The following is a 17,428-nucleotide window of genomic DNA, read 5'->3' as shown; positions in this document are numbered from 1 at the left end:
GGACTTTATAGTCTAAAAGTCCTTCAATAAATCATTTCATACAAATATGGTACATAAAGATTTATAAAAAGCTTTCATGAAATAAACAACATGAGCTGAGTCTATTTTTAAAGCTCCTTAAAAAACAATCCTTGAAAGAGTCAGATCCCTAAATCCCATTCCACTCTCTCTTGAATGACTGATAAAAACATATTCCTTATGTACAATTAAAGTTATTCTAAAAAGATAAATAGCTATAAAAAATTCATGTACCCCTAAAAAAAATTTTATAAGAGCTCAGATTAAATTGTTTTTAAAAAGAATAAGTTCAAGAAGGACACTCTTAAATTTTCTCAAGACTGACAATTGATGTTGACCAAAGGATGAGAAATTTGAGAAAGTTCCCTCTTCTAAATTCACTCCTCCCCCCCCACCCAGAGGCTGGGGTTAAATGACTTGCCCAGGGTCACACAGCTAGGAAGTGTTAAGTGTCTGAGACCAGATTTGAACTCCGGTCCTCCTAATTCAGGGCTGGTGAAATTCATTCTTTAACTGAAAATTGTAATTAAGTTTTACTTGAATGATTACTTGTAGTCTTCCCCTGAAATATTATATGTATTTTAAAGGAAGACAGACATGACCACATACCACTTTGCCTGACCATTTCAAAATGCAGCTATAATGGGGGGGGGGGGGGGAATGTATATCTTTCTTTGAAAATTAAATGTTTATTTTTTTTAAACTTCCTAACAGTTAATTTCTTTAAATCTTTAAATTTAAATTAGATACAACTAATGAAAAAAATCACCATTATGAGACAATATTTGCAGCAAGCCTTACAAAAGAATCCATACTATACTTACAGAAATATCCCATATATTTAAATTTAATTTATCTATCTTTAATGCAATTTTAATAGCATGTGATCCAATTAATTTCTTTCAATATTAAAAAAATATGTTTAGGGTAATTAACAAATACTTAGAAGCAAACATTACAATTATCCTAAATTTAGAAAAAGGATAAAATTGTAAAAGATAAAAATTGTCAACACTAGATTTGGTTCAATGGATTCTTTCCACACTAAGAACACTATGTCATACAAAATACAATTTTCCATAGTCACTGAAAAATAATCAATAAACATATAAACACCATGTATTAACTAAAAGTTTAAAATTTTAACATTTAAAACAAATATCTAATGATTTTATTAAAAAGAACTAATTTTAAAGACATAGACATAGACTCTCAATAGCATAATGATAATTTTGATATAATCAATCTTTTAATTAAAAACTTTATTGTCAATTAATTTGAAACAGCCCATATAAACTCATCAGAAATGCTAAATCTCAACTGATTTCAATTGTGTCCTCTTCTTCACTTGAACATCCTTTGGTAAAACTGATACCGATTTAAAAAGCTGTAAGATGGAAAGCAAAAGAGAACAAAAGAGGAAAAAAGAAGGAACCTGGATAATCCGTAAGTTGGATATTCATTTCTTAAATAATTAAAAAACTAACATCTTATAAGATAGAAAAAAACGTGGAAGCAAATAAACTCTATCATATTACCATCAATGATTGACTGTAGTGGCATAAGAAATATTATTAAGGACAATCATGACTGAAAATTATATAAACCAATAATGAATTGAGAATGAGGTAAAAGAGACAAAGGAATTCCTTTGTTATGATAAAGAGATACTCTAAGGAAGAACTTCATAATTATACAGAATGAAAGAAAAGGATGAGAAATCTATATCAAATGACAAGAAATCACCATTAGTTCACTGAAGCAGAAATATTTAAATTAAATGCAAAAACTCATAAGCAACAATCTCCACCTCCCCCCCAAAAAAAAGATTCTATATTGCTATATAGGACATTAAAAATCTAACTGATCCAAATGAGAAAACATTTGTGGGAAAAAGTAGGCATTAATAACATCATTAATTAATAGGCATTATTATTAATGTAGGCATTAAAAACAGCATTAATAAGATCTGATGACCTTACCCATGGAAACATAAAAGAGAACATCTCTATCAATGTACTTTAAATTTTGGCCTTGAATCTCTATTAAAAAAATAAATTATCAGGGAAAAAATTCACCAAAATAACTTACCTTTTGTGCATGCACACAGCCTGTCTGTGCCTGAGCAGTATATGACAGAAACGAACATGTCCTGTTCCTCAGTGCCCTCCTTTTTAGGAGGCTCCACTTTGGCCAAAATTTCAAAGTTTGAAAGATCTATTATTTTTACATATCCTCCCTGAGTAGTTATTACCAAGTGTCCCAGAGTAGAAATATCAGATTTTTTTTCTCTCTCATTGCCATTCTTTGAGGTTAGCTGCATTTCTTCTATAGGCTCCTCACAATCATCCTCTCGATTATCCAATATATCTGGTGGAAGCAGTATGAGCGAGGTAATTGTGTCCTGGGGATCTTTGATATGCTGGATTTTTATTGGCTCCTCCTCTAAAGTCACTATCCGAGTGGCATAGTTCATTTTATAAAGCACTAAATATCCACCACTAACACTTCTTTGCTCTGGCTGAATTATTAAAGGAGTTTGTACATCTGCTGGTGATTCATGTTGGATTACATTGATATTTGTGCCATTCACCACTGTAAGATTAGATTCCAGCTCACCTTTCCTTCTGTTACATAGTGCTGAGTTTAATTTATTTAAATTATTCAAGGCCTCTACTTGATTTATTGCACTCAGGGATTCAACAGGGCATGTCCTCAGGCCCACTAACAAATGAACTCCGTCTGCACAAGGAGTGATAGAGTCTACACAAAGGTTCTCCTCCTCTGCAAACTTTGGAAGCCGCAAGCACTGAACCAAAGTCCCGGGCTTGGGAAACATAGAGTTCCACTTGTCAGAGTCTGGAGAGGTAAGGTTGGCTGCCGCATCTGCAAATTGCTGAATGTAAGTCACAGGAGGATCCTGCAATAGCAACTGCTCCTGACTATCCAGCTCCATTTCAATAATCTGAGGAACTGTAAAACCATCATCATGTAAACTTTTACTCATAATATTGTTCATCTGTGAAAATATTTTTCCTGCTTTTTCATCAGATTCTTTAATGCTATAGAGTAGCAAAATAGGTAAAGTCCTCCTTACCAGAGGAGAATTTAGTTCGGAATTGTTGCAGGATTCATTATCTGTTGACCCTTGTTCTGATATATTTTCACCCTGAGTCCTGTTTACACCATCCAGTGACCTGTGAGAGTTACTACTAATGGGAGAGGTAGCAGGAGATTTATATGTCAATAATCCTCCAGCTAATAAACAGGGAAAGGGAATGTTATGTTGTTCCAGGTGCTTTTCTTTTGTCTTTTCACTCTTACAATTAGCTGCACAGGGATTTGCCCCAAGTTCTTCAAGATCCTTAACAGTATCTTCAAGAACATTTGCCACAATCTCCCACTGAAGTTTCTCTGGCTGTTGGAGAATGCTGAGAGCTGTTACATCAAGGCTTACTTCCATGGCTTCCTTCTGTGATGTATGCCCTTTAAAAATGAAAAGAAAGTGTTAACATGTATTGCTTTAGAATCAAGGCAAAAATTACTGTTGTTGTTGTTTTTTTAATAATTTCCCTTTCTATACAACTATTTGGTAAGCAAGTGATTACATCAGAGATGATTTAAAATATCTAAAATGAACAAAACATTCAGAACTAGGTTTATCTTGAAATCTAAAAATAATTTTCACATCACATTTCTTTGAACTTCTTTTCCACTTATAGCATACCATCCTAGATCATTACTTAAGCGATTCAGTGGTTTTAATAAAAAGATGAAAACAATAAAATGTTAAAAGCTACATTCCTTACTTTAAATATCTCTTCTCCAAATATAATTCCAAATAGTCAATATTATCCTGTAGTAAGTTATCAGTGACAAATTTCTTATCAAATACTGATTTAAAACCAATGAAACATAACAGGATTTTAAATTATCTGTTACGTCAGCTACATATTTCAAGAACTTAAGTAACACTACTCTTACACCAAAGGAAGCACCATTAAAAAAAAAACAAAAACTTTAAAACATAACTGTATCCTCACTGGTATATAGATTCATCAGATTTGGAAAGAAAGATGTACAAGTCATTTGAAAAAATGATCAAATAGGCTTCTTTGCAAATAATGCAGCCTTCATTCAGTAAATTTTGAATACTATCAATAGCCATCATTTATGTACCTCACTAAAATTAGTAGTCTCCACTACTCAAAATCTTGCAGTAGGTCTCTGTTCTGACCCTGATTTATTAAAACCATCAAATTCACTTCCTCATATATAATTCATCACTAGTCTTCAAGTATCATTTAAAACTTCTGCTTTCATCACAATCCTTGGAAATATTTGCAAAATAGCCTTTTCTTAAACCAACCATTCCTCAAAGTTTCTTGCATTATCCTAATAATATGAAAGATCCTTCAAGTCAGGGGAAATTTTTCAATTTTATACATGTATCTCTAATGCCTAGAACAATGCTTGACAGAGCAGATATTTAATAAATGCTTATTAATTCCTAAAGGCATTCCTTCTTCAAATACCTTCCCTATGATAATGAAAGTAGTATTAAGATATATATATATATATATATACATATATATACACACACACACACACCAAAATAAGTAGTCTCAAACAAGGTGTTTTCTGTTTAATTTCAGACTTCTCTTATATTTATATATAGCATGTTTTGATTTAGTCTGCTTAAAATTTATTTAAACTTATTTAAAGATTAGATAGGAAATGTAGCTTTATCACATATAACATAATATATGTTGCTGTTAAACATTTAAGTCATATAACATGAAATTATGAAGAAAATAAGGGGAAGAGTAGCATGGTTTGCAGATTACAAAGAAGTATTAATATTATACAAAATGTATCAGTCAATGTGTAAATTTGTAGATAGGTATATATATATATATATATATGTCAATGTATGAAATAATAGGATTAGATAAGAAATAAACTTTGCTGCAGTTGACTTACCTAAGAAAAAATACAATGTATATCAGCAATACTATACATATTTTCAAACAAGTAACATTAAAAATCAATACAAGGATTTTTTTCCTATTATCAAATAACAGAATTTGTAAATATTTTGCAAGCTGAAAAAAAATGGATTTCTTAAAAGACAAAGGTTAAAATGGTATAGAATACAAAAATGAAAGAATCTACAAAAAAGAACCTCATCCACCTTCCATACAATTTAGAACTTCATTTTATGTCATATGTAATAAATGATTCCACCAATCCATTACACCAAACTTTGGCAACTCATAACCGTGAGCCCAAGAACCCACTAAATATCAGGGGTCCCCTCTCTTCTGGAGGGCTAAATTCTAGCCATATCCAACCCTAAAACTGCTTGTGCCTGCACTGAAATCCCTTAGTCCCTCTTCTCAGTAGGAACCAATCATACAGATGCTGAAAAAGTTCTTATTAACAGTTTTTGGTGCTGTGTTCAATGTCAGAAAAAGATACATTTTATTAATCAAAATAACACTCAAGATGTATTGATACAAGAGATTTTTCTCTTTAGCATTCCTGCAAAGTCAAAATTCACTAATCAGACCACAAGGTTCTATCTGTTTTGACACTGCAGACTATAGCTATCTGACCAGCTGCTTAAATTTTTTCCTACAAAGTAAGCTACCTGAAAACAGGCTATCAATATTTGTCTTCCCAACGATTGACACAACAGAGTAAATATAACAACAGCTATTAGTTATCTAGTACCTAGGTGCCAAGGATAGTGCTAAAGTGTTATACAAATATTATAAGTACTGAATAAATGCTTCTTCATTTATTATCAGCAAAAAGTAATATCTATAATTTCTTATTTTATTGTGATTATTAATTTAGCACTGGAAGGATTTTTAGTCTCAACACCTCATTTTTCAAATGAAGATACTAACGACCAGAAATAATAAAAGACTTGCTCAAGATTAATCAAGTAATAGGTGTCAATCATCCCAAACTGGTGAAGTGAAATTGATTTTTTTTCCTTCATAATCCCGACTACCAAATAGTGCATCTTAGCCAAAAGAAGCACAAGCTTTGCTGAATTTACCCATAGAAGCTAGGGAGGCAATTAATGGGGCCAAAAAAAAAAAAAAAAAAAAAAAAAAACCTATTAAGACATTTCCAAAAGAGAAGCAATCACCTGAATCTTATTGCAGGTTTTTAAATATTCATTCACATTGTCATCCATTCTACATCTTTCCCACTAAAATAAAAAAATGAATAAAACTATGACCCTCCAAGAGAAATCAGTGCTTATATTGCCCCTAACTTTTGTGATTTCATGCAACATCATGAGAAATCTCTGATGTGCAAACTTTCTCCCCTAACAGAAAATGTAACCTAAGATCTAGTACAAAATAGCTAGACATTTGCCTGAGAAGCAAGTGAAATGACATGGCTCAAGTCAGGCAGTTAATCAGTGTCAGGTATGAGATTGAACTCAGACTTTTATGGTTCTAAATCAAGAACATTATCCCATTATGCAGGGCTTCCTCTACAAAAAGGTGTTAACAGTTTAAAAACATTTTCCTCCAATTTTTTTTAAATAAAATATCCATTATCAAATTTTGGTACCTCATATAAAGAAAAAATTAAGCTATTCTATGATTGTTAGCTTTTTATTTTCAGATTCTTAAAAACACATATTAAGATTCACTTGTCAATAACTACTAGGGGTCAAACAGTTATCTTCCTTCTCCCTTGGAAAATATTTTATTTAACTTGCATATAAATACTCTCAAGGGCAAATCCACAAAGTCACTTATTTCAACCCTAATTTTAAAATAATTATCTTTTAAATCAAAATATTTGAGCAGTTAGTGTATGTGCAAAGTACTTTGTAAGCCTGTATTACTCAGGCATTAAAAAAATATATATGCTCTACATCCAGACTGAATCCATAGCTCTAAGTATCAAGGGGAAAAAAAACCAAAAAACTTGTATTTATTATTTATCACATACCTGTCACTGATTCTGATCTGGAATGCTCTTCACTGTCTGAATCTTCCAGTAAGTCATCACTTAAAGAAGAAATGAGCAAATGTCTTTATTTTCAAACCAAAAACATTATTACTCACAATAAAATGAGAGTACATTCTACACTTTATAAAGCATGTAATATCCAAGAAAATTATCCGCCCCAAAAATAATTTTAATCATGTAAATTATATTTTTAAAATTACTTAAGACATAATATTTATCAATATTACCATTAACTATCAGTTCAAAATATTGTCAATATTTCATTTTGGCATATTATATTAACCCTTAAGTATTTACACAGGAAAATTTGTAAAATAAAAATTCTGTTAACAGGAAATTATGTTTAAAAGTATAAGAATACAAAGATTTCAGGAACAAGCCTACAATTCCATGCTGACAGAGGAAGATATAAAAATAATGTCATTAAGAAAAAAAAAATTTAAGTATAATATGGACATCTTTAAAAAGTATATGAAGCATGGCAGCTAGGTGGCACAGTGGATAGAGCACCAGCCCTGAAGTCAGGAGGACCTGAGTTCAAATCTATCCTCAGACATTTACCACTTTCTAGAAGTATGAACCTGGGCAAGTTACTTAACCCCAATTGCCTCAGAGAAAAGAAAAGAGTATTACAAAGCTGAGGCACCTAATTGATGCAGTGGATAGAGCACCAGCCCTTAAGTCAAGAGGACCTGAGTTTCAAATCTGTCCTCAGATACATAATATTTTCTGGCTGTGTTACTCTGTGCAAGTCACTTAACTCCAATTGCCTCAGGAACAACAACAAAAACAAACAAAAACAAACAAAAACAAACAAAAACAAACAAAAACAAACAAAAACAAACAACAAAAACAAACAAAAACAAACAACAACAACAACAGGAAGGAAGGGAGGAAGGGAGGAAGGGAGGAAGGGAGGGAGGGAGGGAAGGGAGGGAGGGAGGGAGGGAAGGGAGGGAGGGAAGGGAGGGAGGGAGGGAAGGGAGGGAGGGAGGAAGGGAGGGAAGGAAGGAAAAAAGGAAGGAAGGAAGGAAGGGAGGGTGGGAGGGAGGGAGGGAAGGAAAAACAACTATATGAAGCTATGACCTTACATTCGCATCAAAGCCAAAAGAATTCCCTTTTTTTCCAGAGAGAGAGAGAGAGTGTGTGTGTGTGTGTGTGTGTGTGTGTGAGAGAGAGAGAGAGAGAGAGAGAGAGAGAGAGAGAGAGAGAGAGAGAGAGAGAGAGTGTGTGTGTGTGTGTGTGTGTGTGTGTGAGAGAGAGAGAGAGAGAGAGAGAGAGTGTGTGTGTGTGTGTGAGAGAGAGAGAGAGAGAGAGAGAGAGAGAGAGTGTGTGTGTGTGAGAGAGAGAGAGAGAGAGAGAGAGAGAGAGTGTGTGTGAGAGAGAGAGAGAGAGAGAGAGAGAGAGAGAGAGAGAGAGAGAGAGAGAGAGAGAGAGAGAGAGAGAGATGGGAGGTGGTGAGGGGGTAAGTGTTAAGTGTCTGAGGATGGATTTGAAATAAGGTCCCCCCAATTTCCTTTACTCATTGTACCACCTAGCTGTCTCTAGAGGAATCTTAAATAGAAAATATTAGAAAGAAATGTTCTGATTATTACTGAGCCATTTATTTTTGGAAGTTATTTGTCACAGATGTTTTATACTTTGCCTATGATGCATATTCTCAAGTTATAGCACAAAACTGAATGAATACTGTCATTAGCTTAATCAAACCAGCACCACCCAAGTAACTTCGTTTAGCTTTAATTTTCATCTTACAACAACTCTCCAACAACGTATCTTAGAAGTTAGATGTTATTGAAGCTGAGAAATTCTAGCAAAGTGTAAGTAATTCATAATCTTTCAATGACATTAACAAACAATATTCTAGAAATTTTAACTCTACTTAGGTATAGCATACCATTCATTTGAAACACTGGGGGTGGGGAGGATTTGGAGTGACTTGCCCAAGGTTACACAGTTACTAAGTGTTTAAGGGCAAATTTGAACTCGGGTTCTCCTGACTGACTCCGAGACCAGTTCCTCTATCCACTGTGCCACCTAGAAGTCAAAGGACTATATTTATATTTATCTCACTTACCCAAAAATGTATAAGAAACACACTGCATGAATACAGAGGAGGCTATGATAACTTTGATCTGAGTATATAAAGGAAGGTTTGGAGACATAGATAGTAAAGGCAAAAGTCAGAAACAAGTCTGTAGTTCAATGTCCAGAGCAATTTAAAAAACCAACAAAAAAGAAATCAAATAAACTCCTTGAAATAATTTCTATGCCTAACTCAAATTCATATTCCCCTCCATACACAAACTAGTGTATTGACCATAATAAGTACTTAAAAATATGTTAAATTAAGTAAATAATTGGTATATGTTATTAGAATAGAGGAAATCTCAGTTAAAACTCCCATTTAAATTTAACAAATAAAACAGTATGCAATTATTTTAAAACATTACCATAAAATATTAAGTCTTTCACATTAGTCAGGGCAGTGTGCTTAATAAAATTTTTATCAACAACCAATGGAAGTCATAACAGTGTCATGAATTACAGCTCCACACACCTTTTTCCTTAAAGTTAGCTACTTTCCTGTATTTGTGGTATAGTAAAACTGTCAACATACCTTAAAATTGGATTTCATTAACTCTGGAATTTACATGGGGGAGAGAGGAGGAAGAATGCTTTTCCTTATTTTTGAACAGATTCAAGTTGCCCTTTAGTTTCTAATTATTGCAAAATCTTTATTATTGCCAGACACAACTCAAAAAAAAATATATGTGACCAAGCAAAAAAAATTTTACATTTATCATTATGCAAGAGAATTACGTATCATCATGTAATACTTTAAAAACTACTCCCAGAAATTAGTCAAGGAAAAAAGCAAATTATAATTTTGGCTATACTGACATTTGGCCATGTTTGTTCAGGTAAAAACAAATAAAAAAAAAAAACTTAACCAATCAATTAAGTATACACAGAATTAAATTGTACCATTACCAGAAAAAAAAAACTAATTTTATGTAGTCTTGAATTACAAATTTCTAGAAAATCTTTAATTTATTAAAATCAATTCATAAAGATATAAAATTATTTTGTTCTATGGATTCTTATATTTATTATCACTATATTTGTGGTGTTGTATTGTGTTGGAAGTAAAGTAATAATTCATATTGAAGGATCCATATTCAGACCTTGAATATATCCCATGCCTAAGAAATGACAATCAGTCCTATTTCCCCTACATGGCTTTCACAAATTCTGATGAAACAAAAAACAAACCATAACAGAAAGGAATTAAGTTATCTGGAGGAATAACACAATTAGCCATAGTACATACAAACAAGCCCTAATATTTGTTGAACACAACTTTTCTCATTGAGATATTTCCTTAATTATTCTCATCTGGCAAATCTCAATATACCCAGATAGAGATTGTACTACTGAAAAAGACAATATACAAAACAAAATCTGAGACTTGTCTCACAGATAAAGCAAATTTTTGTATGATGACAAAGCATATAAGACTTTATGAGTCATCCATATAAATGTTTAGTTCTTATCTTTATCCTTTTTCCTCCTGTTCCCTTCACCTGATTCTGTTCCAAGAAGCCAATGACACCACAACAGAGAGCCAAAATGTAGGAGCAATTCATTCTTAGTACCTACTTGCCTACTCACATATGCTATTCTGAGATCTGCACTAGTTACAGAGATATTTTTGCAAGCCTCCATAAAAATCAATGTGGCTGGTAGACAAAAGTAATATAAAGTGAACCTTGTTCTCCTACTTGAAAGACCACAGTAGTAATCAAAAAAGACAAGATTTTAAGTAGAACCTAGAAAGGTTAAGTTGAATAAGTCAAATGGCATTTTAACAAAGTCCTAAGAATTCAAAAATTACTGATACTCGCTAAAATTTTGTAACAAGATTGCAACAGTTAGCCAATGACTAGTAATGCAATGTCAAGGATATCCCACATTCTCTACATATCTTTAAGTTATTTTACTGCTCAATAATATTAACACAATGAGTGAATGAAAGGGGAAGAATACTTAAACCAGTCAATTAGCTTCTTAAGAGTTCCATCAAAATTATTCATGAGAAAAATGAGTAGCAGAAATGCTAAAATGATTAGATTTTACTTATCAACTTTTTTTCTATACTACCCCAATTTGTAAAGTCTAAATATTGTCTATTCTATCAGTACTACAGAACAGAAGCTACATACTATTGAAGAAAATCTTTTTCAGGGAAAAACAAAAAAGACAGAAAGATATTACACATAATAACAAAGCTATTAAAACAGACTTTTCTCTCTGGTACAAATTACAACAAATTACAACAAATTACAACAAATTACAACAAATCACAACAAATCACAACAAATAAATAAATAAATAAATAAATGAATGAATGAATGAATGAATGAATGAATGAATGAATGAATGAATGAATGAATAAATAGATAAATAGATAAATAAGTGAGTGAGTAAGTAAATAAATAAATAAACAAACAAACAAATAAACAAATAAATAAATAAATAAGTGAGTAAATAAATGAATGAATGAATGAATGAATAAATAATGCGCCAGAAAATGTTTCATGACCAGTAAATAGATATCATTAAATTCTTAATTTTGCAACTTGTATACCTGTCTCCTTCCAATTTTGGTATATCTGAGCAGCTAGATGAATCTTCCAGCCAAGCTAAAGTTGGTCTCCTTGAATCAACTCCTGAGCTTGGTTCTCCCAGTAAGACAAGCTGTTGTACAATTGCTGGATCATATGCATTAATTTCAAACTTTAAGTGAACCTAAATAAATAAAAAATATAGGTTTATACTAATTTTTTTTCATTAACATTTTTCTTGTTTCAAATAAAAACATACCTTCATAAGTTTGGAAACATCCCATATACAGATCTTTCCTCGTTTTGTTGCAGCAGCTAGAAAATGAGGACAGCTTCCAGACCCAAAGCAGGATATTCTGTCAGTGCCATCAGTACAAGGAAATTGTGCAGGACTCGTTGCAAGTGTAACTGACAAGGGTACATTCTGCGTGTGTTCACCTTTCACAAATGGGCAGTTTGGAGAATGTCTCTCATGTTCAGACCTTTACAAAAGATTTTTTAAATTACCAAAATATCTAGCAAATAATCTGCATCAAGAGTAAAAAGTAAGCTTAAGATAATGGAAAGTATTCCTCATTAAAATGATATCAATTTGTCATTTTTTTTATAAAAGTCTCTTCTAAAATCTTACTAACTTCAGTTGGTTAGATTGTAACCTTCATAAAGACACAACTAAGTACAAGTATTAGTTCCAAATATGGGTCATAAATACAGTTTTCAATCTACCAGTGATTAACTTATATTTACCATCCTACAACTGACATCTGCTCCATCAATAGCCCCATTAAATATGAGGTAAAAATCAAAGATGCAATTTACTATCCATTCCATAATTCTTTTTTTCTACTTAGTCAAATTTCAAATTGCTATTCTTACAGCTTTCCTAGAAACCAACATAAAACCCTCTTCTTCAATGAATCAATTTGTCAATACACACACACACACACACACACACACACCAAATAAATAAATAAATAAATGAATAGATCCCTGCCACCAAGAATGTAAAATGCAACCTATACTTTGTTTCTTCAGAAATGCTAGACCATATCCTTCCAAAAATAGATCAGAGGTGAAATCAACAAGAAGGAAGATATGTAATATTTCTAAAAAATTTATAAAACAAGGTTCAGGCTATCTATCATTCACTGTAGCATAGGTTGCATACTTTTTAATAGCATATATTATTATTAGCATGCTAAATCATATTTATACATCCCTGGCAGGATAAAAAAGGATTCAAGTTGTAACATTTTTAAATGATAAAAGCTTGATCCTCCAAGAAACCATTAACATTTACAAGGTCAAGCCTAATGCTTAGGGACAACATTTGGGAAGATAAATAAAGGATGATTTGGCCTGAAACATTTTCAGACATGGAAATCAATCAGAATGCTAATTCAATAGTGCAGGTTGGAGGTGTGCTAGGCCTGTCCCAGGCTGGAGCAATGTAGGAGAAGAGAAAGCAGGATATAAAAGAAATCTTGTAACAATAAAATAAACATCATTTGGCAGCAGACTAAATAAGAGATGAGGGAAGAGATTACAGAAGGGGAGGAGCCAATAGCTCATGGGTTACAATACAAACCTGGGTACTTAAGAAAATAGTATCCTCAAGAGCAATAAATAAATTTCAGAATAGATAAAAAGATAATGAGTTCTGTTTTATAGAGAAGATTTAACAAAAGATTCTAAACATGAAGCAATTTCTAGTACTAACATCCTTTTGGATCCCCCATCATAATATTTACAAGAAACAAATAAAAGGAGACTAAACCAATGGAGTTATGAAACTAAATTTACTACAAAATAAATAATACAAACAATGCATCCCTCAGGCAAACAAATAGCTTTTTTTAAAAAACTGTGTGCTATTTAGCATATAGTTTGTGTAAATACTCCTCATAATTAAAAGAATAATTTTTTAAAAATGGAACTCAGGACTGCTAGCTACAGTTTCTTCTATCTCCACAATTTTATAAAATGATAGTACTAAATGCCCCTAAATTTATTGTCCACGAATTTAGAGCAGAGATAGGAGGGGAAAAAAAGACTTATCTTAAAAACTCAAATCATTAGTTGAAATCATGCAAAACAAATTCAAAAAGCTCAGTGTGACAACACAACAATAGAGGAGTCTTATCCTGTATGAGCTCAATACAATTACAATTAACATCTTCCAATGCTTCATCATGCCTATCAGTGTTATTGCAAGGCAAGAAACCATGAAATGAAATCACTTGTATAATTTTTATTTTATATATATATAAAAACATCAAGTGAGACTCACCAAGGTTCATCAGTAGGCTCCCAACAAACAAGACATACACTACAAGTAAAACACATGGCTCTGTCATCTCCTGAAGAGGCGGGCTATATAAAACAAAAAGAGAAAGTACGACAGTTATACACAGAAAAATGTCAAAATGATGAACCAATGTGGCTATAGAGGATGATGGCAAAAATAAGTATATCTTTAAATTTTATATTTCTTTTGAATGAACACTCTTTAATAGGTTATTCAAGTATTTATATTTTCAAAGAAACCCTTCCACCCCATCCCTCCCCCCCAAATTTGTTGTCATTTCAATTGTGTCCAACTCTTTGTGATTCCATTGGAGTTTTCTTGGCAAAGAAAATGGCGTGATTTGCCATTTCCTTCTCCAGATCATTTTTTACAGATGAAGGAACTAAGGTAAATAGGGTTAAGTGACCTGTCCAAAGTCACAAACCTACTGCTTAAGGCCAAATTTGAACTCAGGTCTTCATGACACCAAGCTAGGACTCTATTCTCTGTCAGCTATCTATCAGCTGCCCCCCCTCCCAATTTAAACTAACATAGATTTCAAACTAAAATACCTAATAAATGCAGAATTAAAACTCATGATACATGCTCTATATAGTTAGAAGGGATCTAATAGGTCATCTAGCTTAGCACCCTCATTTGGCATATAACAAACCTGATATAAAGAAAGTTTCAGTAATTTGTTCAAAGTCAGATATGGTAGGAAGGAGCAGAGTTCTAATTTTGATTCTCTGAATCAAATCTTGAATTCTTTCCACTACAACATGCAAGTCTTAAATAGTTCTTAAATTGAAAAGTAAAACATAACCTGAAACAGACCATTAAATATATTCTTATCCAACAGAAAATACTGTTATATTGATTTTTTAAATTAGTTTCTTACAGAAGAACATCTATGAAAAAGCAATGAAAATTAATAAAATTAATAAAACAAAAGCATATCAATCTAAGTAGATTGAATGACTTCAGTGAACATGTTGTCCTTTCAATATAAATTTATTTGAACATTTGAATATTGGAATAATACTACACATATGTAATGAGGCTCTAAAGGTTATTATCAATACTGTTAAAAAGTTCATTGTATACATATTTTATTAGACATGATGAAGAATTAAAGAATATGGACTAAGAGCCCATACAAAGACTGCATACAAGATTGGATAACAAAAAACTGAGATGTGAAAATCAAAACCCACAAATTTGTTTATGATGCCTGGCTCTACCTAGTTTTAGGACCTGGAATAATTTACCAAGCTAAAAGCAAGATTCTATTTAATTCATCTTTTTACCTGATGGTAAAAACCAGCTTGAGCCATGGGATCTGGCTGTGCCCACCTATATCCAACATGAGGCCAAGAGGTGAATGTTTCCCGTCTGTTAGCTTCACTGTACATCAATGACCTAAAGATAAACACATTTTACATTACCCAATTTGTACATCACATTATAATGTTGCCACCACTTTCATGAAAGGAGAAAATCCGAAGTTGGTATATCTATTCAATAATTCAGCTTCCTTAAAATTCTCATGTTCAATTTATGCTATATTAAAAAGAAAACAATCTACTTTTAGACATTTTTTTCAAAAATTAAGCTAAAAGAAAAAACAAAATTTTAATAAAGAGAAAACTTAAAATTAACACAAAAATGTGGAAAACAAAGATCCTACATTTTTATTAAACTTAAAATTCTCTCTGATCTGAAATCTGAAAAATTCAGCAAAACAACAAGAGTAATGGCAGTTTAGAACTAGTATTGATGGAGACCTTATTACAGACAGTTCGGAGAAACCACCTAGTAGTAAAAAACTATTTATCCTGTTAAGCAAAACAATACATTAAGAGTGGCTATACTTTCAAATTCTTTTACATCTGTAGAAAAAGATTAGTATCCTACCTCCTTGATACAGCCATTCCCTTAAAGAACCCTCTTCAGCTTCCTACACCACTTCCATATACCTCACCTGTCTGCTCCTTCACAGGTACCTTCATCCTTTTTTAGTTACCCACCACTAATGCCACAAGAAGCCTCCACACCAAATTAAACTTCAAGGAATGATGACAATCTATTTCAACTTTTTCCTCATATGATTTAACATTCACTCACTTTCCCATCCAAGTGATTATAAAGCTCAAAACTCACTGTTCAAATTCCATTCACCAACCTCCAAGGATTACTCCTTTATGCCTATCTCCCTCAATCCAACAAAGCCCCAACATCCTACTCTAAAGGTACCAACTTTTTCCATCACACTCTCTGGAGTACCTTCTCTACAAGTTACAAACTCATTTTATCTTAATCCTTTCCCTTTCTTCATCCTTATTTCATATTGTGCTTACTTGAAACCTGATGACAAAATTTCCTTTGCCATCCTTTGTAGCATTCTAGTTTGTATTTTTACTCATATCATCTTCCAACTCACAAATCATGTTAAAATAAAATGGAATGGGCTCATCATATCCACTTCCAAAAAGAATACTGAAGAGTAAAACTAATTCACTAAAGTATCAAGATGGGAAAGGACTAGCACAGAATAATGGTCTTGGAAAGAACCGGAGGAGTATTAGAATATCATGTTGACAATTACTGAGAGGTTACTGAGTGATAGTATTAAATGATAGATTCACTTAATCCATACTTCATCATCCAATAAAAAACTCTGGTAGCTATCATTTTTCAACCTCCAGGCCGCTATCTTCCTTTGCTAAACAAGTTCAAAGCATGGTTCTCATTCTTTCTCTACTAACTATCACTGCTAAAGTAGTATAAAGCCAGTAGTGTTGGGAAGTATTTAGCAAAATGACCTAAATAGACAGAAAGATAGACAGATAGATAGATAATAGATAGTTACCTCAAATACTTTACCTTACCAATTCCTCAAATTACTCATTTCCAACAACCAAGTCACTGACACAGCCTCAGATATATAAACTGATAAATGGTCATACTAATGATCTTTCTATTATACAACAATATTCCCAAAACCATGACTGACTCTTGAAATATACTTATTTGATTATACACTGTAGTCACTCTTACTTCTCCCTCTACTTTATAAACACAATTCTTTATCCTTAATAAAAGTTACTTGTCACACCAACCCCCAAGTTCTTTTCCAGACCAACATCTCTATACTGGTTACACTCTCTTCATTTCGCCATCTTAAAACCCATAATGAACCAGTTAAAATGTATACTATTCTCTTCTTGTGAGTTCCTTTAGTCTTGTCCAAACTTCAGCCTTACCAGCACAATTTGAAGTATTCTCTCCTACAATCTGCTGAACAAAGCTAGAGAAAAATCACAAAATCACAATCTGTCTTGGGCCTTTATAGAAAGAGAAGAGAATATTATACTATTTCATTTTCTCCCATAAGTTGCTATGAGTTCAATTATCATTTCTATACAGATGATTCATTTATATAGTAAGCTAATCTTATTTTCTCTTCTAACCTCCAGTCTCACATTTC

The 17,428-nt window shown here is 32.4% G+C and overlaps 1 protein-coding gene across 10 annotated transcripts in view; it reads right to left on the bottom strand.

Annotated features, from left to right (window-relative positions):
- Positions 1-17,428, bottom strand: part of BIRC6 (baculoviral IAP repeat containing 6) — a 297,131-nt gene that overhangs the window by 193,369 nt on the left and 86,334 nt on the right. For all 10 annotated transcript variants that reach the window (XR_012486168.1, XM_074288148.1, XM_074288151.1 and 7 more), the window contains exons 5-10: positions 15,249-15,360; positions 13,942-14,024; positions 11,911-12,133; positions 11,675-11,835; positions 7,003-7,061; positions 2,110-3,504 (exon numbers count right to left, since the gene is read on the bottom strand). Coding sequence is in view for 9 of the 10 variants with exons in the window: in XM_074288148.1 (XP_074144249.1) it covers positions 2,110-3,504; positions 7,003-7,061; positions 11,675-11,835; positions 11,911-12,133; positions 13,942-14,024; positions 15,249-15,360 (2,033 nt within the window). In the remaining variant the exon portion in view is untranslated. The remainder of the gene's footprint in view (positions 1-2,109; positions 3,505-7,002; positions 7,062-11,674; positions 11,836-11,910; positions 12,134-13,941; positions 14,025-15,248; positions 15,361-17,428) is intronic.

Source organism: Sminthopsis crassicaudata, chromosome 2 (assembly GCF_048593235.1).
Source record: "Sminthopsis crassicaudata isolate SCR6 chromosome 2, ASM4859323v1, whole genome shotgun sequence".
NCBI lineage: Eukaryota > Metazoa > Chordata > Mammalia > Dasyuromorphia > Dasyuridae > Sminthopsis > Sminthopsis crassicaudata.
Note: the sequence above shows the minus strand (reverse complement) of the source record. Positions and strands in the feature narration are given on the sequence as shown.